Source organism: Poeciliopsis prolifica, unplaced genomic scaffold (assembly GCF_027474105.1).
Source record: "Poeciliopsis prolifica strain line A6 unplaced genomic scaffold, Auburn_PproV2 SCAFFOLD011, whole genome shotgun sequence".
Taxonomy (NCBI): domain Eukaryota; kingdom Metazoa; phylum Chordata; class Actinopteri; order Cyprinodontiformes; family Poeciliidae; genus Poeciliopsis; species Poeciliopsis prolifica.
Window position 1 is genome coordinate 5,776,016 of NW_026562386.1, and position 27,602 is coordinate 5,803,617.

Genomic DNA, 27,602 nt, shown 5'->3' on the forward strand with positions numbered 1-27,602 from the left:
CGTGACGTCAGTTTGATTGGACCAATGAACGTGTAGGCAAGGGAACGAACTCTTCCTCAACTACAGTTTGAATTTTCTGAAGTCGAGCAAGAAGCGTCGCGCCCAAAGTAAGTCAGGCGAATTTATCCGTTATATCTTCATGTGTTAAAATAATCTCTGAAGTTATTTTGACAATACGAGTTGGTATTTATTAGAGTTGCTAATTTTCAAGCCGCGGACCGGAAATGAAAGTTAAGTTTTATATTTTTGTTGAAACAATTCAACTCGATCAACTACAATAGAAACTGTAGCTGAACGTTTTAATGCGTTTCTTTACGTTTAACGGGAATTTCACTCCTCACGGATCACACGTGTGCTTGCTGGCCCAGAGTCCTTCAAAAATATGTTTTATTTGTGTTTGTAGTTTTTATTTATTTATGCACTGACGTTGATTAATGGCGCTAATTACCGACCTCACTGCAGTACAGACAGACGTACTGATCGCACATTGCTTAGTTACTGTTTGCTGTCGCATCTTTAGATGATGAACATTTCATTTAAACAAAAAGATCATTGTTATGGCTTTTTCTGTCGTTGTTTTATTCAAATATAATCCTTTTTAATAAGCTTCTTCACAAAATCCGCCTGCTGTGATACGATCAAAGCAGAAACATTTGTTTCAAAATAACAGTTATTAACACGGGCTTATTTTCTGCTGATAAATATTCCAGTATTCATATATATATATATATATATATATATATATATATATATATATATATATATATATATATATATATATGGAAATTCACTAAAGGAAAACTGTTTTAGGCAATAAAAAAATTTATTATTTGTTTTTCTTAATCTTTTAACAATGTATTAAAGGCTCGGTGAAAAATTGCCGACTCTAATAAAATATACATTGATGTTATAATGATATGCAATACAGAAAATTTTAAATGTTCTAAGTTATTTAAGGGAACTCTTAGTTACTTTGACAAGAGCGTTTATATGGGATTTTTTAAACTTTAAAATGTGATTTAGATGTAACAATAAAAATTAATAAAAGTTTCTCCAGGTAGGTCAGGTTGGATCTACAAAATGCTACTAAACCTTTGTAGCACATATTTTTCTCATGACTAGTCTTGTCACAATGACGCATTCTTCTGGATGGTAAATTGTCCCAATAATTACTGCAATAAACGATTTTGTTTTGTAACTTTTTCCATGTAATGTATAAAAGTCACAAAACTTTTATACAAACTTGAGGTGGAGCTGGATTCACATGGAGGTGTTACGGGTTGAAGTTGACACGTAACTTTCTAGAACATTGAAATTGTTCTAGATTTCAATTTTGAATCAGAATTTGAAGGTGAAACCAAAGCTAGTTTTATTGGCTCAACCAGCTGCTTATTCAATTTTGGGGTTTTGAGTAAATGCTTGTGTCTCTGGTGGAGGTTTTAGGCCATGAGCTGGGCGGTGGAGGAGTGGAAGGATGGACTTCCAGGGAAAGCCCTGCAGAAGATCCAGGAAATGGAGGTCCAACTGGACAAACTGAAGAAGGAAAGGACGCAGAAGCAGTTTCAGCTGGACTCTCTGGAAGCCGCCCTGCAGAAACAGAAGCAGAAGGTCAGTTTTTACTGGGAGTGAGTGGGTTCGTGACATTTGACACCCGAGTAACTTGACCACTCTGCTCTTCAGGTGGACAGCGAACGCACCGAGATCTCTGCTTTGAAGAGAGAAAACCAGTCGATGATTGAGTCATGTGATGCTTTGGAGAAAACTCGTCAGAAGGTCGTTCATGACCTCGGAGTCAAAGAGCAGCAGGTCCGTTTCTCACGTGAAACCAAGAAAATGTAGCCTGTGCTGAGAGGTTCTTTCGCAACATTTTGTTGGATTTGTTGTCATGAAAAACACATGTTGTGTTGCTTTAACATGTAAAATCTTAATAAAATACATTGAACTGTGTGGCTGAAAATGGTAAAAATGTGTGGTTGTAACTGTTTTCCCCCCTGGACTCAGGTGAGCTACCTGGAGGGTCAACTCAACACCTGCAGGAAGACAATAGATCGACTGGAGCAAGAACTCAAGAAGTGGGTTTGCTTTTGGTTTCTGTTACCTCATTGGGACCATTATTGTTTGCTTTATTTTTAGCAAACGTGTCGGTTCTCCTTCAGGTACAAAACTGAGCTCGATCGCTCTCAACCTGCTGGATCTTCCTCATTGTCCACCTCTTCCTCTGACCTGCAGACGTTCAGCACTCCACAGAAGACTTTCGCTACGCCAGCGCCTGTCGCTGCACACAGACAGCCAGGTATCCTGGTTATCAGGGGCTTTGTGTTTCGTCTGAGCGGTCGTATTTGCAGGTCTCACTCTTGTGCCTTTGCAGACGGCAAACTGGACGAGCTTCAGGAAAAGTACAACCATGAAGTGGAAGAAAGAAGGAAGCTGGAAAGTGAGCTGAAAATGTTGCAGGTTAAGGTGAGTTCTACTTCACCTGATTTCTTTGATTGTAGTTTTAACAGGGACCAATTATGGAAAGTTCATATTTTGCATGTTTTTCTATTTTCATTTGGGAATTAACTGCTTCTAAAAACAACCCCAGCACTTAAACAATTTTTGGCAATAAGTTAAGTTTGAGATTTTCGGCCATGAGCTGGGTGTCACCATGTTTTTTGGTGTCTAGAAAATGAGCCATTTCAAAATCCTGTGACTATTAAGTCACATTCTATGGGGACTGTGTCGTTTCTCAGCAACTATCGCCAAGTCCAGCCCGTTACCTAGCAACTCAAGTGGGACTGCAGCATGTTTGGTCAGCTGGTTTTACGGCTGTTTTCATGTTGGTTGTGCAGGAGGCTCCTCTTGTGCTTTTCAAAGATACATGGTTGTATAATTGTGCATATGTTTGCAGCCATTTTTCTATGTGAGTGTAAATGTTGAGCTGGGATTGTGGCCAGCAGCAGCTTATTGAGATTTAAAGTGACAAGATTCCCTTAAGAAGCGCCAAACTGACCAAAACTAAAATCACATTTTTGTGTGAAAAATGTCACAAACATGTTTTGTATAACCAGTAGATCTATTTAAGGAGCCGCAACAAGTCGCCTTCATCGTGTCTGTCCTCCTTCAGTTGCTGAATCAGTCATCTGTCAGCCACAAGGACATCGCTGCCCGCCACACTGGGTCATCCATATTCCCATGGCAACAGCAAGATCAGGTCCACAGGGGCCAGGATGTGATGGAAACGCCGCTAAAGAGACGCGGTGCTTCTCTGTGGGACGCCCACGAGGAGACGCCGATCAAACCCAACCAGCGGATGAGTTCGTCCAGACCCGTCCAGAGTCCCAGCGGATCGACCCAGCAGACGGAGCAGCTGAAGAGCCTCAACCAGGGTGGACTTTCATGGATTTCATAGTCAACTAGTTTGATATGCTATACATCAGAAACACCCTGTAAACCTGTTTGGGCTTGTTTTCCAACAATCAGAGCTGCGTGGACGTGTGTCAGAGCTGGAGAGGAATCTGGCCGCTCAGGAAAAGGAAATTCGTAGCCAAACATCAAAGCTGCAAGAACTCCAAACTCACTTGAACCAAACCCGCAAAGAGCTGGCGGAGCGGGACAGGGAGCTGGCCAAGGCCGGCCAGGAGCTGGGCCAGGCTGCAGACCGCCAGCAGCAGCTGGAGGCAAAGGTACCGCGGGTTTGTTTCTGTTTGGTGACATCATCTACGGGAACAGGTGCTAAATGATCTCTGTTGTGTTAGTGCTCCTTGGTGGAGCAGAAGCTGAAGCAGGTCTCTGAGGAGATGAGCTGCCAGAGGCACAACGCTGAAAGCTGCAGACGAGCTCTGGAGCAGAAACTCAAAGATCAAGAGAGAAACAGTCAGAAGGTAAAACAACGTCTTGTTGTGTTAAGATGCCGGGTCAGTCCTGGAAAACGCTCAAATTTCAATTTGTTATTGATTTATGCGTAAAATCCTTGAAAGTGGTTGATATCCAAATCGCTCATTTTTGCAATAATTATAATTTGATTAAATGCCTAAATGTGAAAAACAATATTTACAGTTAAAACGACGTGACCGGTTCTCTGAATCCCGGATGACCGCCAGATGTTCTCACTCTGACTCCTGAGGAACTGAGCCTCGGATGACGTCATGCCACATGACCTGTGATTGGCCATCCCCGGCTCCTGTACTGTCAGATCCTCATAGGCTTAGCACGAAGTGAATGCTATGCCTGTCAGACACGTATACAGTCACTAACATGTGATTTTATTTAATCAGAAGCACAGAATCATGACGTAGACCGTCGTACACTTTGCTATTAGCGGCTGTGTGACATCCTGACTTAGCGGTTAAGTAGGCTAATGAGTTTCAGGGCGTGTGTTGTTGTTCCCTGCAGCTAGCTCCTGCTTTAAATCCACTTTGAAACCACGTTAACGCATGTACATCTACCTAGTTATCAATGAAAACAATTTAATGACTTATTTTCGTCGTAACTTGTCGCGTGTGCCGTACTGACAGCTCCTCTAACGGTCGGACTTCTTAATGCGCATGCGCGAGCATGCGCACTCTCGCTGCAAGTATGCGACGATCTGACAGAAAACAGTCAGTAGGGATGACGTAGAACCAGACGTTTTCATGCCTAATATAAAGACAGACGTTTTATTCCTCGCAGTTTGAAGTTAAATCATTCTACACTTTCCTTGTTTTAGGTCAGCTATAATTACCAAAATTATTTGTCTTTGCTGAATGACAGAAAACTTGGCAAGATAATTTTTTTAGACATTTTTTTTGTAACTTTCTTTGCGTGTTGTGTTTGAGGATTCAATTTTTGACTGCATTTTTTTCAATACTTGACATTTATTATTCCTATTGATCTTATATTTTAAACGTTACACAACATTATTGTGGTTTGTGTATTTTTTTTGTTAAATTAGTGTTTTGTTCTGGGATTATTCAGGTTTAGAAGAGTGTGTGAGATATTCCAAAACATAAAATATTATATTTTAGATAGAATGTAGAATACTATCACAAGATATTAATAATAACAGTAATAAAATATCTAACATAATAGTGAAACTGTCTTTTTTATTACATTTGTGTTGTTTTTAATCTCCAAAATTTGGTGCTAGAAAAGTTTGAAAACTCACCTTGAAAATGCTTGAAAGGTTTCACCTTGAAAATGCTTGAAAGGTTTTTGAATGTTGGTGGGAAAAGTGCATGAACTCTGGGAAGAACATTAAATTCTGACTTATTATTCAGATTATATTTTGTTTTTCGGTTGGTAGGAGTTGGCTCAGCTTCAGAGTTCCCATCAGGCTTTGGATCAGCAGCTCAACCAGACCAGAACCAAGCTGACACAGGAGGTCCAGCAGGCCAAAAAAGACCACAATGTTCTTCAAGCGGAAATGGAGAAGGTAGCGTCTCGCTTCTGCGTTTTGCTGAGCGAAGCAAAACTGGTACAGCTTCGGCTGTTTCACTGGGTTTTTGTGGAAACTTGCTGCGTTTTAGATGCGCTTGCAGAAGAGTCAGATGGAGAGAGAAATGGAGGAGCAGAAGCAGAAGCTGCTGCGGTCCGAGCAAGTTCTGCAGGCGACTCAGACCAAAGAGCAAGACCTCCACAAAAAGATGGAGGTACACACAAACTCGTAAATTCCTGTCTATAACTTTCTGTTTGGGCAAGATGATTTACCTATTTTCAAAATGTCCTGTTCCCGTCAGGAACTGCAGAAGGAGAAGAACAATGTGACCATCCAGTTGGACCGCAGCAGCAGGTCTCTGACTCAGCTGGAAGAGGAGAAGAGGATCTCAGAGCAGTCGCTGAAACGGACCCAGGGGCTCCTGGAGGATCTGAAAGGTACAGAAACAACAGGAATAAATATTAATGTGTCCAACTCGCGTCTTCTCACTGGTTTTCTTTTTCGCACTTCAGCGAAATCTGAAGGACAGGCTGAGGAGCTGAAGAGACTCCAGTCAAAACTTGAGCAACAGACTCAGGCGGCAGCGAAAGAGCTGGAACACGTGAAGAAGACGCTTTCTGACGCAGAGGCCAGAAACGACAAGTAAACATCGGCCATCTTCCTCTTTGTTCTTCATCAGTGCCTCTGATATTAACGCTGCACCGTCAGTTGCAGTGATGTTGGCTCTTCAGTTTTGTTGGACTAAAATATTAGGCTGCAACTATCAATTATTTTAGTAATTCTGACAAATAATCAAATTTAAAAAAGTGGCATATTTTTCAGATTTTTCACTTGACCACCTTGGCCATTTTCACTCAAAATTATAAACACATTAAATATTGACAGAAATAATACAGTCCTGTTTTTGATTAATAAAATAAACATTTTATTGCCTAAAATGCTAAAACTTGGCTTTCCTTTAGAGAACTGGGTGAAGTTAAAACTGAGCCAGTTAAGCAATTAGAACAAACATTACAAACCAACAAAATAGTATGAAATAACCAGATGAGGGAACAAATAACAGTAACAGAAATAAAATAAACACAAAAAGAACAAAGACAAAACACAGAACATGTTTAATAAAAAAATAATAAATAAAAATGATTTTTAAAAATTAAGTGTGCTTTTAAAATTACTTACCTGCTTTGGAAACCGATGGACTAGTTGTTTTTAATACTCTACAGTTGATAATTTATCACTAAATTGTATTTTGACTGTAATCGAGCCTTTTGCCCGTCCTGTCGCAGTTTTGTCATGTGCATTCAGTCCATTACAACGGATGTTTCTTTGCAGATCTCAGAATGAGCTTCAAAAGCAAAAGCAGGAGGGTGAGAAGCTGAGCAACAAGCTGACGGTCGTAGAGGAGGAGAACGAAGAGCTGAAATCAAACCTCCGTCAGAGTCGGGACGAGTGCCAGGCGGTGAAACAGGAGCACCAGGCTCTGCTGGAGTGGAAGAAAAACAAGGAGAACCTGATAAACCAAACCGAGGCCGTGCAGCAGGAGCTCACCGACAAGATCATCACTTTGGAGGGCAAAGCGAGTCGGCTGGACGAGGCCAGCAATGAACTCCAGGTGAGTTTCACCAGTATGCAACCTGCTGCTTTTCAGGAGGAAATTAAACGCGCAGGTTTCATACTGCAGGACAAGATCTCATCCATGGAGGCAGACAAAGCCAGTCTGTCCGCCCACATCGACGCCCTGAAGGGAGAACTCCTCATGAGGAGCACGGAGCTGGAGGAGAAGGAGCATCAGTACCAGCAGCTTCAGCTCCACGTCTCTGAAGCGGCACAGAAACACGGCAAAGACCTGGAGAACGCCGGGAAGCAGCTGGCGCAGCTCCAAGGACAGGTGAGTCCAACACTCTGGTTCCGCCTCAAAACGCCTTCGATCTGTCCTCCTTTAGGAGCAACGGGGTTCATAAAGGCGCCAAAATGCTTTATGAACCCTGAGACGTTTATAAAGCATTACAACCTCGCCTTTAATTAAAAGCGTAAGTTTGGAACCGGATATTTTTGTACACGGAATAAAAAGATAGAGATGTATTTTTTAATCGCTGTCTGACGTCAAATCAAACTGAACTTTTCTTGTTTTAGGTCTGTTAAAATTAGGAAAATTATTTCTATTTCTTAAATGCCAGAAAACTTATGAAGAACCTTTTTTTTTAGAGATTTTCTTTGTATTTTGTCTTTAATAATTTAATTTGAGCAGGAAGGGAATTTAACATGACTTGTTTGGATTGATTCATTTTAGTAAATATTTATTATTCCTAATGGCTCAATGACTTAATGACCTGTGTAGCTGCAATAAATGTTGTCTTACATTTTATATGTTAAAGGTTATTGTTTTGTTCTCAGTCAGATTTATAGAGTGTGTGAGAAATATTTCAAAAACATAAAAATAAAAGCTATATTTTATTTTACCATGTTCCTGCTGTAGAATACTGTTATTAATAATAAATTATTAATAACAGTAATAAATAACATAATAGGGTATTGAAACTTTCTTCTTTAGTTAATTTGTGTTGTTTTTATCTCCAAAGTGCTGCTGGAAAAGTTTGAAAACTTACCTTGATTAGGCCGGTCACAATAAATCACTTAAATTAAAGCAAACTCAATCATTTCTATTTACATAATTTATTGTTTTTCTCTTCCTACCAGAAACTGGATGACAAAATTATTCAGTCTGGTGTTCAGAGACGTCATCATTCGTTATTTTTAATTTTATTTTTTGTTTTTCGTTTTGGATATTCAAAATGTCTTCCAGTTCCAGTGTCAAATTTAAAGTTTATTTATATTTGAGAATATGTTCTTGTTTCATGAAGCAATTTCATAATATGACTTGAAAATGGTCTCAAAAACAACAATATTATTGTTTATTACAATCAATTTTGTCCAGCAACATTTGTTATCTTGACTGACCAAACATTGATGCTTGAAAAGTAAAACAAACGACTGAAAAGTGTTTAATTTTACCCTGAGGAAAATGTACAAACCCTGTACGCAAGAAGAGATTTTAGCAGCAGAAACATTTAGGATTTGAGAACCGGATGTGACTCTCCTTTAAGCTCGTTGCCCTGAGGTAGTGTAATGAAGAGGCCTTCATTACTGAATTAATTTATTCAATGTATTGTATAGCACTGTAAAAACATTTGCACTTTCTCACTATGCACTTTATTTAGCACTGCACTTTTAAAGTAGATCTATAAATTAATAACATTTTGCACTCAGGAAGTTTTAATTGTATTTATTGAGTATTTTAGGTATTGGTGTGTAGCCTTTGTTCTGGGCTCTGCACAGCTGCTCCTCATTGGCCAGTGGAGGTGGTTAACTGTGAAGAGAGGAGAATTGATACTCAGAGCAATGAGCTATGGGTGGATAAAACTAAGTAAATGATGTGCATAATTTATTAGGTATGGAATGTGCTAATATAGTGACTCACCTGTCTTTTTATGTGTCCTCTCAGGATGTTTGGACAAATATTGTCCTAAGGGGCTGGACAATGATATAGGTCCTGGGAGAGACCATTGAGAAGAATGGGAGAGGGGTGTATTGTTTTATGGTGTACTGTTTTATGGTGTTTTAGTAAGGGTAAGGATAAAACATAAAAAATATTTATAAAAAGGAAGTTGATGTGGTTGTAGTTAAATGTTTTTTTCAATTAAGGGGAACAGGGTAAGATGGGATTATCTTATGAATTTTCAGATTGTTTTAACTGTCACAGCTGGGACTATTTAAGATTGCAATTTTCACCTGTGAGACAGATATTGAGACATTGAGATGTTTGTAAGACGAAGAGTGTGACATTGTTTGTGATGCTGGGAGGAATAAACCTGCGGTTCCACCTAAACTCTGCTTGATATCATCAATCTGCACTGAAAAATCCAGCCGTAAAAGGCCAACCTGTTACAAGTGGTGTCAGAAGTGCGTCTATTCATGCCACAGTGCAAAGATGATGACCAGAGGTGGTAAAAAGCCAGGCTAAGAGGGAGAGCCTGATGAAGCAGCTGGAGCTTCCTCTGAAATGGAAACCATGGCAGCGACCAACCCTGAAGATAAGTTGGAGGAACTGGCGGTGTTGGTGAAATCCATTATGCGGTCTCAGGTGGCTAGAGACATGAAGATGGATAAAGATTTTTCCCGCCAGGAGCAGAGGTGGAAAAGTATGCAGCATCAGTTTCAACAAATGCAGCTGCAAGTGAATGCGGTACTGGAAAAACAGGATGAGTCAGACACACAGGATCAACCTTCAACATCTGAAGCACCTGCAGAAGAATCAGATGGTAGTGATGTTCAGGTGGCTCATGGTTCCAGGTCCATAATTGAACCAAAATTTCTTCCCTTATCGACGGATGACGACATTGAGCATTTTCTGACGACGTTCGAGAGGATGGCCCAGGTGTGTCGTTGGTCCAGAGATGAGTGGGCGATTCGTCTGGTCCCTCTGTTGACCGGAAAGGCCCGCACAGCCTATGTTCTAATGGATATTGCTGACTCTCAGAACTATGATAAACTGAAAGAGGCAATTCTGGCAAAATATGAAATTACTGCTGATACTTATCGACGCCGCTTCAGATGCCTAAAGATTGAATCAGGTGAGACGCCGCGTGAACTTTATGTTCGACTGAAAGACTTGTTTTCAAGATGGATCAAACCTGATAAATCTACTGTGCAAGAAATATCTGAGCAGATAATTCTGGAGCAATTTTTAAGGATGGTTAATCCAGAATTGGAGGTCTGGATACGTGAGCGTGACCCGAAGACAGCAGAAGAAGCAGCTACGCTTGCAGAAGTCTTCAGATCAGCCAGGAGGGGGAGCTGGAGCACCTATGCTGGCCAAGAGACTCATTATGCCCAACCAAGTAAGTCCACTGGGGGTGAACAGGGCTCTGGTCTAAGTCAGGCTAGAAATGGTTCTAGTTTTAAGCAGTTCCCTTCCCATCGACCTGCTAAGGTTAAAAAGTCATTTCATAAGTCGTCAGGTCAGGATATTAGATGTTACAACTGTAATGGTTTTGGCCATACGCAACATTTTTGTCCCGCCCTAAAATCAAAGCCATCACTGATGTGTTCAATTCCAAGAGCGGCTACTGAAGTTGAAAAAAGAAAAGCTTGTACGGCTTCGGTGCTAGTTAATGGGAAGAAAGAAGAAGCATTGCTTGATTCTGGGTGTTTTCAGTCTTTAGTACATGCAAGCTTAATCCCAGATGAAAAGTTAAGTGAGGTGGGGGTTAAAATAAGCTGTATACATGGAGATGAGCATGTCTACCCTAGTGCAGAGGTGTATTTGACAGTGGGAGGTCAAACATACCTGGTACAAGTAGCTGTAGTTCCCTCTTTGCCATATTCAGTTATACTTGGTAATGATATTCCCACTCTCTTAGACCTTCTTCATCAGTCGGATTATGAGCCTCAAGTACTTACCAACAGAGATGCCCCAGGTCCATGTTTCAAATCCGATGTACCAGAAATATTGAAACCATGTAATGTAGTCACAAGAGCTCAAAGTTCAAAGGCGATGTTGGAAGAACTCCCTTATTTTGGAGAGTCTCTGGAAACAGAGCAGGGAAAAACTAAAAAGTCAAAAGCTCAGAAAAGAAAAGAGAAGTTCAAAGGCTCAAATAATGAAGGAATAGAACAGCTGTCTAAGCCAAATAATATGTTTGAGTTTGACATTCCCTCAGATTTAGGTGCACTCCAGAGAGATGATCCTACTCTAAAACCTTGGTTTGAGAAAGCAACTAGGGAGGAGGAAACTCATCAGCGCCAGGTAGACTTCCGTGAAGATGCAGTTTACATTACTAAAGGAGGTATTTTGTATCAGAAGAAAGGACATTGTGAAGCATTAGCTCTTCCACAACAGTTTAGACACAAAGTTATGGAATTGGGTCATTCAATTCCGTGGGCAGGTCATATGGCTTTTTACAAAACACTGAACAGAATCAGTAGTCGTTTTGTTTGGCCAGGAATGTATACCCAGATTTCAAAATTTTGTAGTTCCTGTGAAAAATGTCAGTTGACTTCAGGCAAAGGAGTAGCAAGAGCCCAGCTACAACCGCTGCCCATTATTGACACTCCTTTTGAAAGGCTAGGCATGGATATTGTGGGCCCATTAGAAAGAAGCACTACAGGTCACCGTTACATATTGGTGATATGCGACTATGCTACACGGTATCCTGAAGCTTTTCCTCTTAGATCCATTAAGGCCCGACATGTTGCTAATTGTCTCCTGCAGCTCTTTTCTAGAGTAGGAATACCCCGAGAAATTCTCACAGATTGTGGGACAAACTTTTTGTCCAAACTGTTGCAGCAGGTTTACAAATTACTAGGGATTAAGGGACTTAAGACCACCCCTTACCACCCCCAAACGGACGGGCTAGTGGAGAGATACAATCAGACTCTTAAAAACATGCTACGCAAGTTTGTCTCCGACACGGGTGTCGACTGGGACCAGTGGCTGCCGTATCTGTTATTTGCTTACAGGGAGGTTCCACAAGTCTCCACAGGTTTTTCACCTTTTGAATTATTGTATGGACGTCAAGTGAGAGGTCCGCTGGATCTACTGAGAGACTGCTGGGAAGATGCGAAACCTGAGGGTGAAAACATTGCAGCATATGTCATTAACATGAGAGAGCGATTGCAGGAAATGACATCTTTTGCACAGGACAACATGAAAGCAGCTCAACAACATCAAAAGACATGGTACGATCAGAAGGCCAGAGACAGAGTCTTTTTGCCAGGACAGAAGGTTCTGTTACTGCTGCCTACCAGTGACAACAAGCTGCTGACAAAATGGCATGGACCATATGAGATCACCAAACAAGTGAGTAAAGTGGTTTATGAACTGTATATGCCGGAACGGATAAAGAAGCATCAAGCCTTTCATGTTAACTTGTTGAAGGAGTTCCACAGTCACCAAGAACCTGTGCATCAGGAGTTATTTGTGAGAGCGGTTGAGGATGAGGAGGTGACTGAAAAATTCTTTCCTACCAACATGTCTGACTGTGCTCTGGTTGATATTTCTCATCTGTCTCCAACTGAGCAGGAAGAAATCAAACCTCTCTTGGACCCTCAGCTCTTCAGAGAAGTTCCAGGATTTACATCACTGGTTAAACACAGGATTCAGTTGAAACAAGATGCACCGAGTCGTCAAAAGAGTTATCGCATTCCAGAGCGATTGGTTCCAGTGCTGGAAAAAGAAATAAAGTGGATGATGGATTTGGGTATCATTGAAGAGTCTAGTAGTGAGTGGTGCAGCCCAATTGTGCTGGTACCAAAGAAAGATGGATCTCTGAGATTTTGCATAGATTTCAGATATTTAAATGGTGTCTCTAACTTTGATCCATACCCAATGCCTAGAGTGGACGATCTACTGGAGAAAGTCGGTTCAGCAAGCTACATCACAACGTTGGATTTGTGTAAAGGCTACTGGCAAGTGGCTTTGGCACAAGAGGCAAGAGAACTGACGGCCTTCAAAACGCCTTTTGGTATGTACCAATTTAAAGTCATGCCATTTGGGCTCCAGGGGGCGCCAGCGACGTTTCAACGTTTAATGGATCAAGTGTTGAGAGATGTGTCAGAGTTTTCTGCAGCATATTTGGATGATGTTGTAGTGTATAGCCGGACATGGGAGGAGCATCTGATTCATCTGAAGGAGGTGCTATACCGCATCAGGCGGGCCGGACTGACAGTGAACCCACAGAAGTGTAAGGTTGCACAAAGAGAAGTGGAGTACTTAGGTTTTGTTATTGGGTTTGGAAAAATAAAGCCACAAGTGGGGAAGATGGAGGCAATCCAGTCCTTTCCAGTTCCATCTACAAAGAAGAAGGTGAGAGGATTTCTGGGTTTGGTGGGCTGGTACCGGAAATTCATACCTTTGTTTGCAGAACGATCAGCTGTGCTGACGCAGCTAACAAGGAATGCAGCCCCCAACAAAGTGTGTTGGACAGAAGACTGTGAGAAGGCATTCAACGATCTCAAACAAGCAGTATGTACTCATCCAGTTTTACACACACCAGACTTTGCTAAACCATTCATCTTACAGACAGACGCCTCAGGAGTAGGGCTTGGAGCTGTCCTGCAACAAGAGGTGGACGGTGAGAGAAGACCCGTGGTGTTTCTGAGTCGGAAGCTGCTTGACCGAGAGACGAGATATTCGACAGTGGAAAAAGAGTGCTTGGCCATGAAGTGGGCTATTGAGGCTCTCAGGTATTATCTGTTAGGACGTCACTTCATCCTGGAGACTGACCATCGTGCTCTTCAGTGGTTGAGACGGATGAGGGATGCCAACGCTCGCATCGCTGGATGGTACTTGGCACTGCAGCCATTTGACTTTACAGTTCAGTACAAGCCAGGAAAGTCGAATGTGGTTGCTGACTGTTTATCCAGAGTCTCAGAGGACTGAGATACTGAGCTCTGAAAAGAGGAGGGAGGAAATGTAATGAAGAGGCCTTCATTACTGAATTAATTTATTCAATGTATTGTATAGCACTGTAAAAACATTTGCACTTTCTCACTATGCACTTTATTTAGCACTGCACTTTTAAAGTAGATCTATAAATTAATAACATTTTGCACTCAGGAAGTTTTAATTGTATTTATTGAGTATTTTAGGTATTGGTGTGTAGCCTTTGTTCTGGGCTCTGCACAGCTGCTCCTCATTGGCCAGTGGAGGTGGTTAACTGTGAAGAGAGGAGAATTGATACTCAGAGCAATGAGCTATGGGTGGATAAAACTAAGTAAATGATGTGCATAATTTATTAGGTATGGAATGTGCTAATATAGTGACTCACCTGTCTTTTTATGTGTCCTCTCAGGATGTTTGGACAAATATTGTCCTAAGGGGCTGGACAATGATATAGGTCCTGGAGAGACCATTGAGAAGAATGGGAGAGGGGTGTATTGTTTTATGGTGTACTGTTTTATGGTGTTTTAGTAAGGGTAAGGATAAAACATAAAAATATTTATAAAAAGGAAGTTGATGTGGTTGTAGTTAAATGTTTTTATTCAATTAAGGGGAACAGGGTAAGATGGGATTATCTTATGAATTTTCAGATTGTTTTAACTGTCACAGCTGGGACTATTTAAGATTGCAATTTTCACCTGTGAGACAGATATTGAGACATTGAGATGTTTGTAAGACGAAGAGTGTGACATTGTTTGTGATGCTGGGAGGAATAAACCTGCGGTTCCACCTAAACTCTGCTTGATATCATCAATCTGCACTGAAAAATCCAGCCGTAAAAGGCCAACCTGTTACAGGTAGTAGGAAACGTTTTCCTCTTTTCTTTTAAACAGGTGAAAGATCTGGAGTCCCGGCTGCAGAAGGAGACGTCTCGAGCCGAGTTGGCTGAAAAGAGCAGCTGCGAGCTGAAGGAGGAGCATCAGGCCGCCTGCGACCTGCTGCGCTCCAAAGACCAGCTGCTGGAGCTGGGCCTGGCCGAGGTCAGCCAGCTGAAGGGCAGCCTCGCTCAGGCCGCCGCACAGCAGGAGGCGCAGAGCGACAGGTTGGACACGGACTCTCTGGAAGCTTCAAATCTTCTGTTTCTATGTGCTGGAAGCTCAATGAGTTTGAATTTTCACTAACACAGATAAACTTCTACTGCTGTAATGAGGCAGAGGAATAAATGATCTGTCCTCATTGAGGCATTTACTGAAATGATTAGTCGTGATGAATCGATTATTAATGAACTCATCAATTAATTTAGTGCTCAATTAACTGGAGCATATGAACTCAAAACACACAGAGCAGAAATTAAGCCAAAACTGTAGAAAAATAAAAAATCTATGCATTTAAGATAAAAAAAATTCATTTTCCTAAAAAAATATAATAATAATAATTTGTTTATTTGCACCTTTTAATTGAATCTCTAAAACTTAAATTAAACCTCTGCTGAATTTTTTAAGTGTTTGTCAAAACAATCAACAGAATTATCAGTTACTTTGGTAATTATCAGCTGCAGCCCTGGTTGGAGCTGAGCCACCATTCAGATGCATTTGGTTCGTGTTTCTCCAGCTTTGTGAAGCAGAAGGCCGTCCTGCTGAAGCAGTGTGAGGAGAGCGTTTCGGTGCAGGCCGAGGAGACGGAGCGCGTCAAGCTGCAGGCAGAGGAAGTCCAGCAGGAGCTGCAGCTCTCCAAAAACAAAGTATTTTATTTAGAGCTTGTAAAAAACACTCATCTCACCAGATATTTCTAAGCAGAAATTACAATTATATTGCTTTATAAATTCTGAATATACTTTTATTTTTTTGTCCAACATTGATAGATTTGTAAAGTTGCAAACTATTATTTTAGTAGTTCACACAGTGTCTAAATATGTATGAATCCCTCTGACTTTTTTTTTTTTTTTTTTTTTTTTTTTTTTTCATTTGGGGTCTAGCACCTAAACCCCAAATAAAATCCATAAGAGTAACTTCTAAACTAGTTTTTTCACCCCGTTTCAGATCACCTCCCTGGAGCAGATCCTGAAGATCCAGGAGCAGCTGGGAGCCGAGCTGCAGAAACAAATCAAGACGCTGTCCGATAAGGAGGAGGAGCTCACGAAGACGTGCGAGGAGAAATCAGAGGAGCTGAAACGCTTGGAGGAGGAGCTGAAGGACCAGCGGAGCCGCACCGAGGAGACGGAGCAGCAGCTGAGAGCGGCTGAGGCTCAGATCCACTACATGAAAAATCAAACAGCCGAGCTGGAAAATCAACTTCAAGAGATGAAGAAAGAAACAGAGGTAAGAAAAAGAAAAAAAAGCTGCATAATCTTTTTTTTCTGGTTTCCAGGTGTTTTTCTTTGAGATTACGATCGGCTTGTCGCAATACGCAAAAATGAATTTAATCCCACAATAAATTAAAACAAACTCAATAATTTCTCTTTATATGATTTATCCAACAAAAACTGGATGACAAAAATCTTCAATCTGATGCTTTAGTCTGAACTAGTCACTTTATTTTGAAGAATTATTTGATTTATAGAGACTTCGGTATCCATTTTATTCAATGTTTTGCTTAATTATTTTGGATATTTAAAATGTCAGTGTTAAATTCACCAGAATTTAAAGTTTATTGGATGAATGTGAGAATGTGTCATTGTGCTGCTACCACGATATTTGGAAATGGTCTTAAAACAACAATATTATCGTTTATCACAATGATCGTCCAGCACAATTTGTTATTGTGACAGGGCTATATCCACATTTTCTTCTTGTTGTTGAGACTTAAATTGTGCATCTTTGTTCAGATCCTGCAGTTCAGTCACACTGAAAGGATAAACGCTCTCCAGGAACAGATTGCATGTCTGGAGAAGCAAGTTGCTGCAAACCAGGAAGCAGCAGAGGAGCTTCCTGTCCTGAAAAACAAACTGGACGTGGTCAACCAGTCTCTTGCTCACCTTAACAAATCTCTTGAAGCTTCAGAGAAGAGCCTCAGCTGTGCAAATGAAAAAAAAGCTGATCTGGAGGTCACCTTGTCTGAGAAAGTGAAACTTGTCTCTGCTTTGGAGGATCAGATCAATAACCTCACTGAGAAGCTGAGGAAAGAGTCTGAGAGCCACAGCTCAGAGGTTGAGGACTTTGTCAATAAGGAGAGGAGCCTCAAAGAGCAGCTGGAAGCCACTAAGAAATCAGTGGCTGCAGCCAAAGGAGAGTCGAGCTCGAGACGGGAGGAGATCCGAACCATGAAGACGACCCTGACTGCAGCGTCCCGCGGCCTGGAAGAAAGAGACAACACGATAAAAAGTCTGAAAGAGAAGCTGAACAAAGCAGAGGCAGAGCAGGCCAAAGCCTCTGAGCTCCTGAAGGAGAAGACGGAGGCCATGAACAAAATCAAGGTTAGTTATTAAGGTCTTCACATCCAGAGTGGCTTAAAAATCAAGCCCTGGTTCTTCAATATGTTTTCTTTTTAAAGTAGTATTGTGTAATGTGACTTGCCTCTTTTGTTGTTCCAATAAATTATTAAAATGTCTAAGATCAATGAGTTGATATAAAGATGATTGATCTTATGGATTAATTGATTAGTGGCCATTTTCTCTTACATCAAGAGGGTTGATGTAAGAGAACTACAACAATAAAAGAAGGTCTAACATTGAGTTAATAGATTCGAATTGACCTAAATGTAATAAACTATTAATTGTGACAAATGAATTAATGGTTAATCAAAGATCAATGGTTTACATTTACTAGTTTGAATGTAAACTGTTGCTTTCATAGTATGTATCTGTTGACTAAAGGTGCAGCTGGAGATGCTGCAGATGGACCTGGAGGACAACGAGTCGGCCATGACCTCCGTGGACAGTCAGGTGGAGGAGCTGAAGGGAATCATAGCGTCACTGGAGGCCAGGCTGGAGGACAGCAAAGCCCAGGTTGGTTTACGTTTGGTTTTATTACTTTTCAGCAGTTTTCCAGAAATGAATAGTCCAGGTTCTGAAAGGACTGACTTCAGCTGCGGTCCACACCGTCTGAAATGCCGTCAAACTCTTTTGTTTGTTTTGTTGTTTTCTATCAGATTCTTTAGCAATAGCCTTTTGTGGATCGTCATTGTCAATGACTGTCAAGTCAGCAGTCGCCCCTGTGATTTTGTTGGCCATAACATTTGTGTCCCTTTGTTTAATATTTGAATTTTATGTAAAATTATATTTTGAGATTTCAAAAACTGCAAAGCATGGAACTTTAATCATCAAAAAACATGCTTAAATATATTCCTCTGAGTGTAAAGGACGCATATTGAAGATTATTTTAGAATTACTGAAGTAAATTAACTTTCTATAATCATATGAATTGTTTAGGATTAATCATAATCAATTTGAACTTGATTAGTCATGGACACTCACTTAGGCTCTTTTTTTTAGATATCCACATAGTCAGAGCAAAAATTAAGAAAAAACTGTATGCTATGTAATATTTTATTTTAAAAAAAATCTGTAAATATGTTTCACTCAGAACTCCTGAAAAGGCAGTTTTAGCCTCATCTGGTTCAAATTCTCATATTTATCACCTTTTTCTTTCAAATTCACATTTGGTTCATCCAAAAAATAAAATCAATCAATCAAATGTTGATGTTTGAAGTATTTTTAAGCTGCAGATGGTCAACCTTGTGCTAAAGGAATGCTATTTTGTGGCATTTTAGGCAATAAAATGTTTACTGGTACTTTCTGATTCAAAAAAGAATTTTAATTGAATATTTGAATATTTTAATGTATTTCCATTATAAAAGGCTTGAAGGAAAAATCTTCAGAATGTGGCTGATTTTTATCCAATTAACAGTCGGTCCTGATTTATTGAGATGTAACAGTATATCTAAATAAAGCTTTCCCATGTTTCCTCCCAGGTTTCTGTCTTGGAGACGCGTTTGGATGAGGTTCAGTCCCAAAACTCTCTGCTGGAGACAAAATACGTGACGGCGAAGGATGAGCTGCTGGAGCGGAGCTGCGAGATAACCCGTCTGGAGGAGGAGGCTGTGAGGCGGCAGCAGCTAGAGGAGAGCTTCTCTGCCTTGGAGGCCAAACTGAGTCAGATTGTTGAGGAAAACTCAAAAGCAGAGATGGTACTGAAGCAGATCATTCAGGAGAAACAGAGCCGTTTGGATCAGCTAAACGAGGAGAAAAACAGCCTCCAGGCTTCCTTAACGCTGCTACTGGATGAGCAGAAACAAGCCGAGTCTGAAATCACCCAGGTGAAAGCGGGGAAGGAAGAGCTGGAGGAGAGAATGAGCAACCTGTTGAAGGAGATTCAGCAACTCCATGCTGATGTTAGAGAGTTATCTGAGCAGAAACAGGAAGCGGAGGCAATGATTGAGCAGATGGCTGCAGAAACACAACAGACAGAGTCGGCGCTCCGTCGGGTCTCGGAGGAGAAAGCCCAGCTGAGCGTCGCTCTGAGTTCTGTGAGCGAGGAAAACGTTGAGCTGCAGGAGAGGATTTCCACTCTGACCTCCGAGGTCGGGGAGCTGGTCTGCAAAGTGAAGCAGGTGGAGGAGGAGAAACTCCAGGTGGAGTCTAAGTTTAGTCAAATCTCTGAGGAAAACATCAAGCTGCAGTCAGACATGAACCGTCTGACTGCAGAGAAGCAGCAGCTGCAAACCAGCACAGAGAGGCTGCAGGAGGAGATGGCGTCTCTGCGGGAGGAGAGCGAGCGTGTCCAGCAGACGCTGCAGGAGCAGCTCAACACGGAGACCAACCACACGGAGAGCAGAGCGCAGTACGTCTGTTTCATGTTTCCATGACGCACCAATCAGGTCTAACTGCTGCTGGGCGATGCATCGATTTTATCGATAGATCAAACTTTTCAGTTTTGAAGATTTACTTTAATGAAAATCAGGATTTTTTTTCCCTTTTTACCATTGTGCTCCTTTGCTGCCATGGCCGCCATCTTGTTTGACAAGTGTGTTTTACAGCTTCTATGTGGCGTTTGAATTCAGGTCAACTCAGAGAAGAGATGATTGAAATAATTGATCGTTTTTGGAAATGCAGCTCTGAAAGAAATTAAGATTGAGAGCACTGCATTGAAAAGCTCCTGGTTATTCCAACCTGTATTGATTTCTGAACTCTTCCTGAGTTAAAACATCAGTATTGTTGCTTCTAAATGAACATAAACTTGTTTTCTTTGCATTATTTGAGGTCTGAAAGCCATGCATTTTGACCATTTCTCATTTTCTAAATACTAAATATTTGCTTGGATTTCAGAAACATGTTGTCAGTAGTTCATAGAATGAAACAAAATGTTCATTTTACTCTAACATGCATCTATAAAGAGCAAAATCAGAGAACTGGTCATTTTAAGACGTCTATTAATTTATAGTACAATGCATTATCAATGAGAAAATGGAGAAAATTGTTTGTGTGACAGGAACCAGCAGTTTGAGGCGGAGCAGACTGCACTCCACCAGAAGCTGTCCGTCCTCCAGACGGAGCTGGCTCTGCTGCAGCAGCAGTACGATCTGCTGCTGCAGCAAGTGGGCCAGCAGCAGCGCATCATTCAGCAGCTCACAGAATCACACAAACACCAGAATCCAGCTGGAAACGTCCCCCGCCAAGAGCCCAGAGACGCTGAGGATGGCGGTGAGTGCGTGGACGGGTTCATTTAAATGTGAAATGTTGAAGCATTTATTCCTAACCACCTGCTGTGGTTCGTCCAGCAGAGGCAGCTGAACAGACCGAACCAAACCCAGAACTTGGTGTGAGCGTCGGTACCAGCGCAGAGTCAGATGCATTGAAGGAACAGGAAGAGGCGTCTGGAAGGAGCCCTGATCAGGCTGCGAGGTACAGAGTTTCTAGCACACACCACTGTAATGTGTTTCTTCCCCTGTATTTACAAGAGAAAACGTCTCTTTCCTTCGACAGTGAGGCAGAGCTGATCGTTAGGGAGGACGCCTCTGATCAGGAGATGATCAATGAGGAGGAGGCTCATAAACATGATGCTCAGGACATCCAACCTCACCAGCAGGTAGAAAACCAAATGCATAAGAAATATTGCTGAACCTTTTCATAGCTGTGAGTCTTCAGGTTTTAATTCTATGTTTTTTTTTTTTTTTTCAAAAGGTCCATGAGGAGAACTGCAGCAGTAGTGGAGATCTTGAAAATGAGAACTATGATGCATTTTCCTCCCAACATGAGATAAGAGGCATGAAATTCTCCGGTGAGTGATTAGCGGTCATAACATTGTTTTCTTTTCTTTTAACTGTTCACCAGTGGAATAGAATAGAATAGAAATGTCCTTTATTGTCCCAAAACTGTCTGTGCAACAGCAGCAAAGTGACTCACACAAAGATGGATACAAAAAACAAAATGGAAGATAAAAAGTGAACAGGAAGGGGAAAGTAGTTATAAAAATACTCCAGACTAGAGGAATGTGCATGTCTCTTTGGGTACTATTTGCAAAAACCTGAAACTCTGAATACAAATATAGATGTTCTATAAAAGCTTGAGAGAATTAGAAAAGATTAGTGAACAAACAGCAGCATGAAGACGCAGAGTTTCACTCTGGAAACTTGTTCAGTTCAGTGGCGCCAGTAGAGACGAGAGAATTATATTGACATTGTTGACACAGATATGGTCTTAAAAAATAGTTGAAAATTCAGTGAAATCCTAATTAAGGAACCAGCCAGTGGATCTTCACTCACAGTGTTCTGCAGAGCCGGCCCAAAGCGTCAGCAAACTAAGCAGCTGCAGTCACTGACATTTTAACCCGACCATAGATCTAAAAACATTCATTTTCTAAGAATGACACCGTTTTTAAATCTGATTTAATGGTTTCAGCATAAATAAATTACAAATCTTAAATTATTTTAAATTTAATTTTAAGATTTAAGAAGTTTACTCAGTAAAAGTGCAAAGAATAAATCTCTTATTTGTTTGTTGTGTTACCATAGCTACACTGCAAAAACACAAAATCCTACCAAGTATTTTCAGTCCAGTTTCCACTAAAAATATCTTGGTACACTTGAAATAAATCAAAACTAACTTACAAGTAACTTTTCAGAAAGAGATATGAGCTTAAGTCAATAATACTGACAAAAAATTACTTATTCCACTGGCAGATTATTTCACTTATTGCAAGACATTTTTCCCTTGTTAAAAATTAAATAATCTGCCAAAGGAAGGAGTTATTTTTTATGGATCTTATTCAGATTTCACTGAATCTGAATTAAAACGCTGTTGGTGGTGCTGATGATCTTAACAGGAAGAGGAGGGCCCCTAAACCAAATTCCGCTTTAAAGCCCCATAAAGTGTTGGTCACATTTAAAAGCAAAATTCTCTGACATGGACGGTGATATCTGGGATAAATTGGCCTAGTCAAAGACTTGAAAACCAATGTTGAACTGTCTGATGTCAGTGTTAATGAACTTGAGCTCTTGCCAACATCCACGTGTGTCCATCAGGAGACGAGTCTTGGCCGGTGAAAGACGTCGGCGTCGACACAGAAATGATCTCAAAACAGCAGAGTGAACTGCAGACGCTGAGGTCAGAGTTTGACCTGCTGACCTCTGAGCTGCAGCTGAGAGCAGAGCTGACCTCAGAGCTGGAAGTCCAAGTTCAGCAGCTGGAGGAGAAAGTTCAGGCTGCAGAGGAGCAGCTGAGCACCGCTTTGGAGGAGAAGAAGAGTCTTTCTGATCAGGTAGGAGGAAGAAACGATTCGATTTAAACTGGATTGTGACTTTAGGGATGGAGGCAAAGATCGTGTCTGGTCTGCTGTTCAGGTGACCGAGCTGCTGGAGGAGAGGGAGTCACTAGGTCTGCAGCTGGAAACGTCTAAATGTCAACTCACTGACGTCATGGAGATGCTGGAAGGACTTGAGATGGCCAAAGGTTTTTGTTTCGTCTTTCTAGCAAGCTTTAAAAAATATTAAAAGGGAACCTGTTATGCTGAATTCAAATTCAGTTCATGGCATTGAGGAGACGTTTGTTCTGGTTCTGCAGGCGGATGGGATGAGAAGTTCCTTCAGCAGGAAAGTGAGTTGAAGAGAGTCCGCTCTGAAAAAGCTAACCTGGAGCAGCACATCCTGGGAATGGAGTCTGAACTGGAGAGCCTGCAAGCAGAAAGCTGCAGGCTGACGGAGGAGCTGGAGACCCAGAGGAAAACTTGTTCAGGACGGGAACAACACATAGAAACTCTCCTCACGGAGGTCAGAGCCCTGATTTAAATAAATGCACCTGTCTGCATCAACAGATGTTTCAGTCGTCTGGTGTTTAGGTCCTTCCAGGTCTGGACAACCACAGAGAAAATGTTTTTGTCTCCAGATTTACTTTTATTACTTTATCACCCATTAGTCCGTCGTTCATATTTTCTCTTTGTCCAACATTTTATTGTCCGTCCACTTTTCATTTCTCTGTGATTACTTTTCCATCGTTTTTTCTAGTTGTCCATTTATTCACCATCCATTTTCTCCTTGCTCTGATCCACCTATTCATAATTTTCATTTTAATCCATTTGTCAGCTGGAAACACCCATCGATTCCAGGAGCTTCACTGATGATGGAGCCTTGTGTTGCTAATTATTGGCAGTGCAGGTTGGCTACTATCAGCAGCTTAAGGACGCCTCAATTTAGAGCTGCAAATAACAATCAGTCATTTTTTATTCTGCCAGTCCATTAACAGGACAAAAATGAGCAGATTCTGCTAAATTTTTATGTCTTTTTTTATATAGCATAAAAAGATACAAATTAAATCCTTGTTTAAATAAGAAAAACATTTTACTGCCTGAAATGCAACAACATAGCATTCCTATAGTAAATATTGATGATTTGTAGCAAATTAATCAGCTAAAAAATACTTAAATAATGTGAGAAGCTCGGCCATTTCTGCTTGACTTAACATCAATACAGGGTTATTTGTTATTGAAGGTTATTATGATGAAGGGATTAATTGTTGGAAAGCAAAAGATGTTTAATACAAGAGCTTCTTTTTTACAGAATATGAACCAGGTGATGCTATAAATGCCACTTGAGTTCTGGATAAATCACATTTACAAAAGAAGAGTTGCGTTTTTTTATTTTTTTTTACCTTAAATGTATTTATTTTTATAGTTTTGGCTCAATTACTGCTCTGATCAGGGTGTTTTTTAAAGTCTGTAATCCAGTTAATGATTAATCGATTACTAGACCAGTTGACGGATATTTCACCAATCGATTAATCGTCCGATTAATCGTTTCAGCCCTTCTTGAATTGTGAGCGTCCTGATCAGGTTTCCTGCGGTTAATCTTTCCCAGTGTTTGTTTTTCTCCAGACGACCCAGCTGAGAGCTGAACTCGTGTCGTGCTCTGAAGACCGAGATGAGTTGAGTCAGTCTGTAGGTCAGTGGAGAGACAAAGTTCACAGTTTGGAGAAGACAAACCTGGAAACCAGAAATTTAATCTCCATCCTGGAGGAAGACATCCGGGTCGGAAGGAAGGAGTACGAAGGTCTACAGAGCAGCATGGAGAGAGTGAAGGCAGAGAGGGAGCAGGTAATGAACACGTTTTAGGTAAATTTCTCTAAAGATTCACGTTAAAATCACAATTAAATAGAGATGTTTATTTAATTTACAAAATTCAATGAGCTGTTTGTATTTTTAGTTATTGTATCTGATTTCTGACTCTTTTCTTGCCAAGTTTGTGCAGCAGGTTGTGGTTCTGGAAGAGGCCATTTCTAAACACAACAGGGAGAAGGAGGGGCTGCTCAGCCACCTCCATGAGATGGAGGATCATCACACGTCCACCAACCAAAACACCGAGTCCATGGCCGGCAAAATCCAGGTGAGTTCAGAGCAAACCTTTCAGTCAGTGGGGAGAAAATCTGACATTCGTGCCTTTGCAGGTGTTTGAAAAGTGTTTGATTTCTGTATAAGATCGTTGAAATGCTTGATATTCAAAATGCACATAAGTTCATTAAATGTTTGATTAAAATCTTAAACATGGAAAACGTTATTTACATTTGAAACCAGATATTTCCACCTATATAACAAAAATACTCTTTTTTTTTTTTAGTTTTAGTAACTTTGCATATTGTGTTTAAGCATTTAATTTGACCATAAGATAATTTATTGGGATGTTTCAATATGATGAATATTTATTATTGCTATTCACTTATTGATCTGTGTAAATTAAAATAAATGTTATCTTATATTTTATATGTTAACCAGCATTATTGAAATTTGGGATTTTTTTTTTTTTTTTTTTTTGAGTTTTGTTTTGTTCAGTCCGGTGTTTAAGACGTGTGAGAGACATTTCAAAACATGAAATTGTGGCATATTTTAATTTACTTTATCCCTTCTGTTGAACCCATTAAGACATTAATAACAGTAATTATAATATCATATAACAATGAACTGAAACTATATTTTTACATTTATTGTAATAGTTTTTATCTCCCAAATGTGCTGGAACTTTTGTGTGGGGAAAGTGTCCAAACTTACTGGTTTGTTTGTTGTTTAGGCTTTGGAGGGAGAACTGTGTCGCCTCTCCCAGTCTCTGGAGTCGTCGCTGCTGGAGAAAGGAGAAATCGCGTCTCGGCTGAACTCCACTCAGGATGAAGTCCAGCAGATGAGGACGGGCATCGAGAAGCTCCAGGTCCGCATCGAGTCAGACGAGAGGAAGAAGAAGAACATGGGAGAGCTGCTCAAAGGTACCAATTAGTGTCTGCACAAAAACCCCGACCAGTTTGTGTTTTTGGTCTAAACGCGTCTCTGTGTGTCTGCAGCTGCTCAGAGAAAGTCTGACCTGCTGCAGGATCGCATCGATGCGCTGGAGCGAGAGAGAGACGAATTTGAGCAAAATCTAGAGGAGGCCGTGTTGCAGGTGCAAAGCTGTTTATGTTGAATATTTATTCATTTGTTTACATTTTGCCATAATAAACACAAACTTCACTGTGTTTTATCTGGAATTGATGAGACATAAAGCAGAGCTAAAAAAAACGATGCATAGTTAAATTTTTTTTTTCCATTTTTGTTCTCATTAGATTTAGTCAATATTTAAGTATAAACATGCATCTGATAAACTAATCACTCATCCACACTTTTTATATTTTTACTCAATAATGTTAAATTATTTTCCTTCCATGTCTTTATTCTTCACCCTTTTTGTGTTGGTTTGTCACATCAAGTCATAATAAAGTCAGTTTGCGGTTTTAACGTGGCAGGATGTGGACGCTGTTAAAAAGCTGGACTTTATCGTCTCTCACAGGCTGAAGCAGCAAAAGCTGAACTGGAAGAGGAGAGGTAAGGTAACAGAAACACTCCAGCACGTTTGTTTTCCCCTCTAGTGTTGAATCACAGCTGTTGTCGTTTACACAGAAATGGTGCATTTTGTTCTTTCTAAAAGGAGAAATCCATAGAGCAAAAATGAAGAAATGCTAATGTTCACCTGGACAGGTTGATTTAGGAAGTTGTTAAATGAAGAAAGGCCAGGATGAGAATTAATTACATCCATGTCTGATTATTTATTACTCGGATCTCATTAAAACCATTCAAGACTCCATCATCACTGAGTACAAATAAACTTACATATAAAGAAACTAAACAAATGTTTGCATAAAATATCTGATTTTTAAAGTTTAAAGAATTATATGACGGTGATGATACAGTTTGGATTTCTTGTAAAGGATATTTAAGACACTTTTATACAACGTGAACGTTTCTCCTGGTTGTTTTTTCACTCCGTTTATTATTTTAGGTGGAAGAAGAGAAGAAAGAGCTGAATGAGAAACTGACTGAGTTGTTCGTCGCTTTGGACGCTCTGAGATCTGAGAAAGCTCATTTAGAAAGAGAGCTGGACTTGAAAAATGAAGAGATAGAGGAGCTGAAGGCGGCTAAGGACAATCTGGAACAGGGTTTGGAGAGCAGAGGTGGACAGGAGAGAAGAAGAAGACAGACAGAGACAAAGGCTAGAGGAGCTGGAGAAATGGACGAGAGAGGAAGCAGAGAGACGAAGTGTGCAAGTTGGAGACCTTCAGGGTCAGCTGACTGAGTCGGAAAGGGAAAACAACGACCTTAGGACAGCTATTGAGACTTTAGGAGAAGAAATAAAGGATCTTAAAACACTTGCTCAAGGTAAAGAGGAAGAAATCCTCGCTTTGGAGAAGGACAAAGAAAATAAGGCAGAATCGATCTCATCAATCGTAGCAGAGAAGAAACGATTGGAGGAAAGAAATGAACAGCTAGAAAAGGAGAGAGACGACCTTCAGTCTATTCTGGTGTCTGTGAACCAAGAGAAAGCAAAGGCAGATCAGGAGAAAACAGAGTTAGATGCAGAGAGAGTAAAGCTTCAGTCCAAGATCTCGTTGGTAGAAACGGAGAAACAGAACCTCCAACAAACCGTCTCCTCATTGGAGCAGGAAAAGCTGAGGTTAGAGACCGAAACTGAGGAGCTGCAGTCCTCGCAGTTGAAGCTGGAAGAGGTGAAGAACAACCTGTCTTCAGCTCTTTCCATGCTGGAAGAAGAGAAGCAACAGGCAACAGCGGAGAAGAAGAGGCTCGCACGGGAACATGAGGTTCTGCAGAAAACAGTCGCCTCCATGGAAGAAGAGCTGGAGACACACAAACGCTCCATGACCCAGCTCAGTGAGCAGGTTTGACAGAAATGGCCTTTATTTATACATCTTTAAAGTCCTAAATTAGTCTAACATGAATGCCTCAAAATATCTTAAGTTCATGTTTTTATTTACGTAACTGGCCTTCGGTATGTTACTCATAGGCCTTTTTGTTTTGACAAGACTAT

General features: G+C 40.7%; 1 protein-coding gene across 1 annotated transcript in view; it reads left to right on the forward strand.

Annotated features, from left to right (window-relative positions):
* Window positions 1-45: 45 nt before the first annotated feature.
* cenpf (centromere protein F) overlaps window positions 46-27,602 on the forward strand; it is a 31,014-nt gene continuing 3,457 nt past the window's right edge. The window contains 35 exon segments of the mRNA XM_055036529.1: window positions 46-107; window positions 1,437-1,608; window positions 1,681-1,806; window positions 2,002-2,072; window positions 2,157-2,293; window positions 2,369-2,460; window positions 3,107-3,368; window positions 3,463-3,665; window positions 3,738-3,863; window positions 5,264-5,392; window positions 5,487-5,609; window positions 5,697-5,832; window positions 5,908-6,037; window positions 6,728-7,007; window positions 7,077-7,283; window positions 14,729-14,937; window positions 15,447-15,576; window positions 15,875-16,153; window positions 16,660-17,247; window positions 17,647-17,778; window positions 18,744-19,612; window positions 20,261-20,472; window positions 20,550-20,673; window positions 20,755-20,857; window positions 20,953-21,049; window positions 22,293-22,528; window positions 22,611-22,719; window positions 22,831-23,036; window positions 24,137-24,355; window positions 24,501-24,644; window positions 25,323-25,512; window positions 25,588-25,685; window positions 26,070-26,126; window positions 26,559-26,722; window positions 26,724-27,453. Coding sequence (XP_054892504.1) covers window positions 1,447-1,608; window positions 1,681-1,806; window positions 2,002-2,072; window positions 2,157-2,293; window positions 2,369-2,460; window positions 3,107-3,368; window positions 3,463-3,665; window positions 3,738-3,863; window positions 5,264-5,392; window positions 5,487-5,609; window positions 5,697-5,832; window positions 5,908-6,037; window positions 6,728-7,007; window positions 7,077-7,283; window positions 14,729-14,937; window positions 15,447-15,576; window positions 15,875-16,153; window positions 16,660-17,247; window positions 17,647-17,778; window positions 18,744-19,612; window positions 20,261-20,472; window positions 20,550-20,673; window positions 20,755-20,857; window positions 20,953-21,049; window positions 22,293-22,528; window positions 22,611-22,719; window positions 22,831-23,036; window positions 24,137-24,355; window positions 24,501-24,644; window positions 25,323-25,512; window positions 25,588-25,685; window positions 26,070-26,126; window positions 26,559-26,722; window positions 26,724-27,453 — 7,080 coding nt within the window. The 5' untranslated portion in view covers window positions 46-107; window positions 1,437-1,446.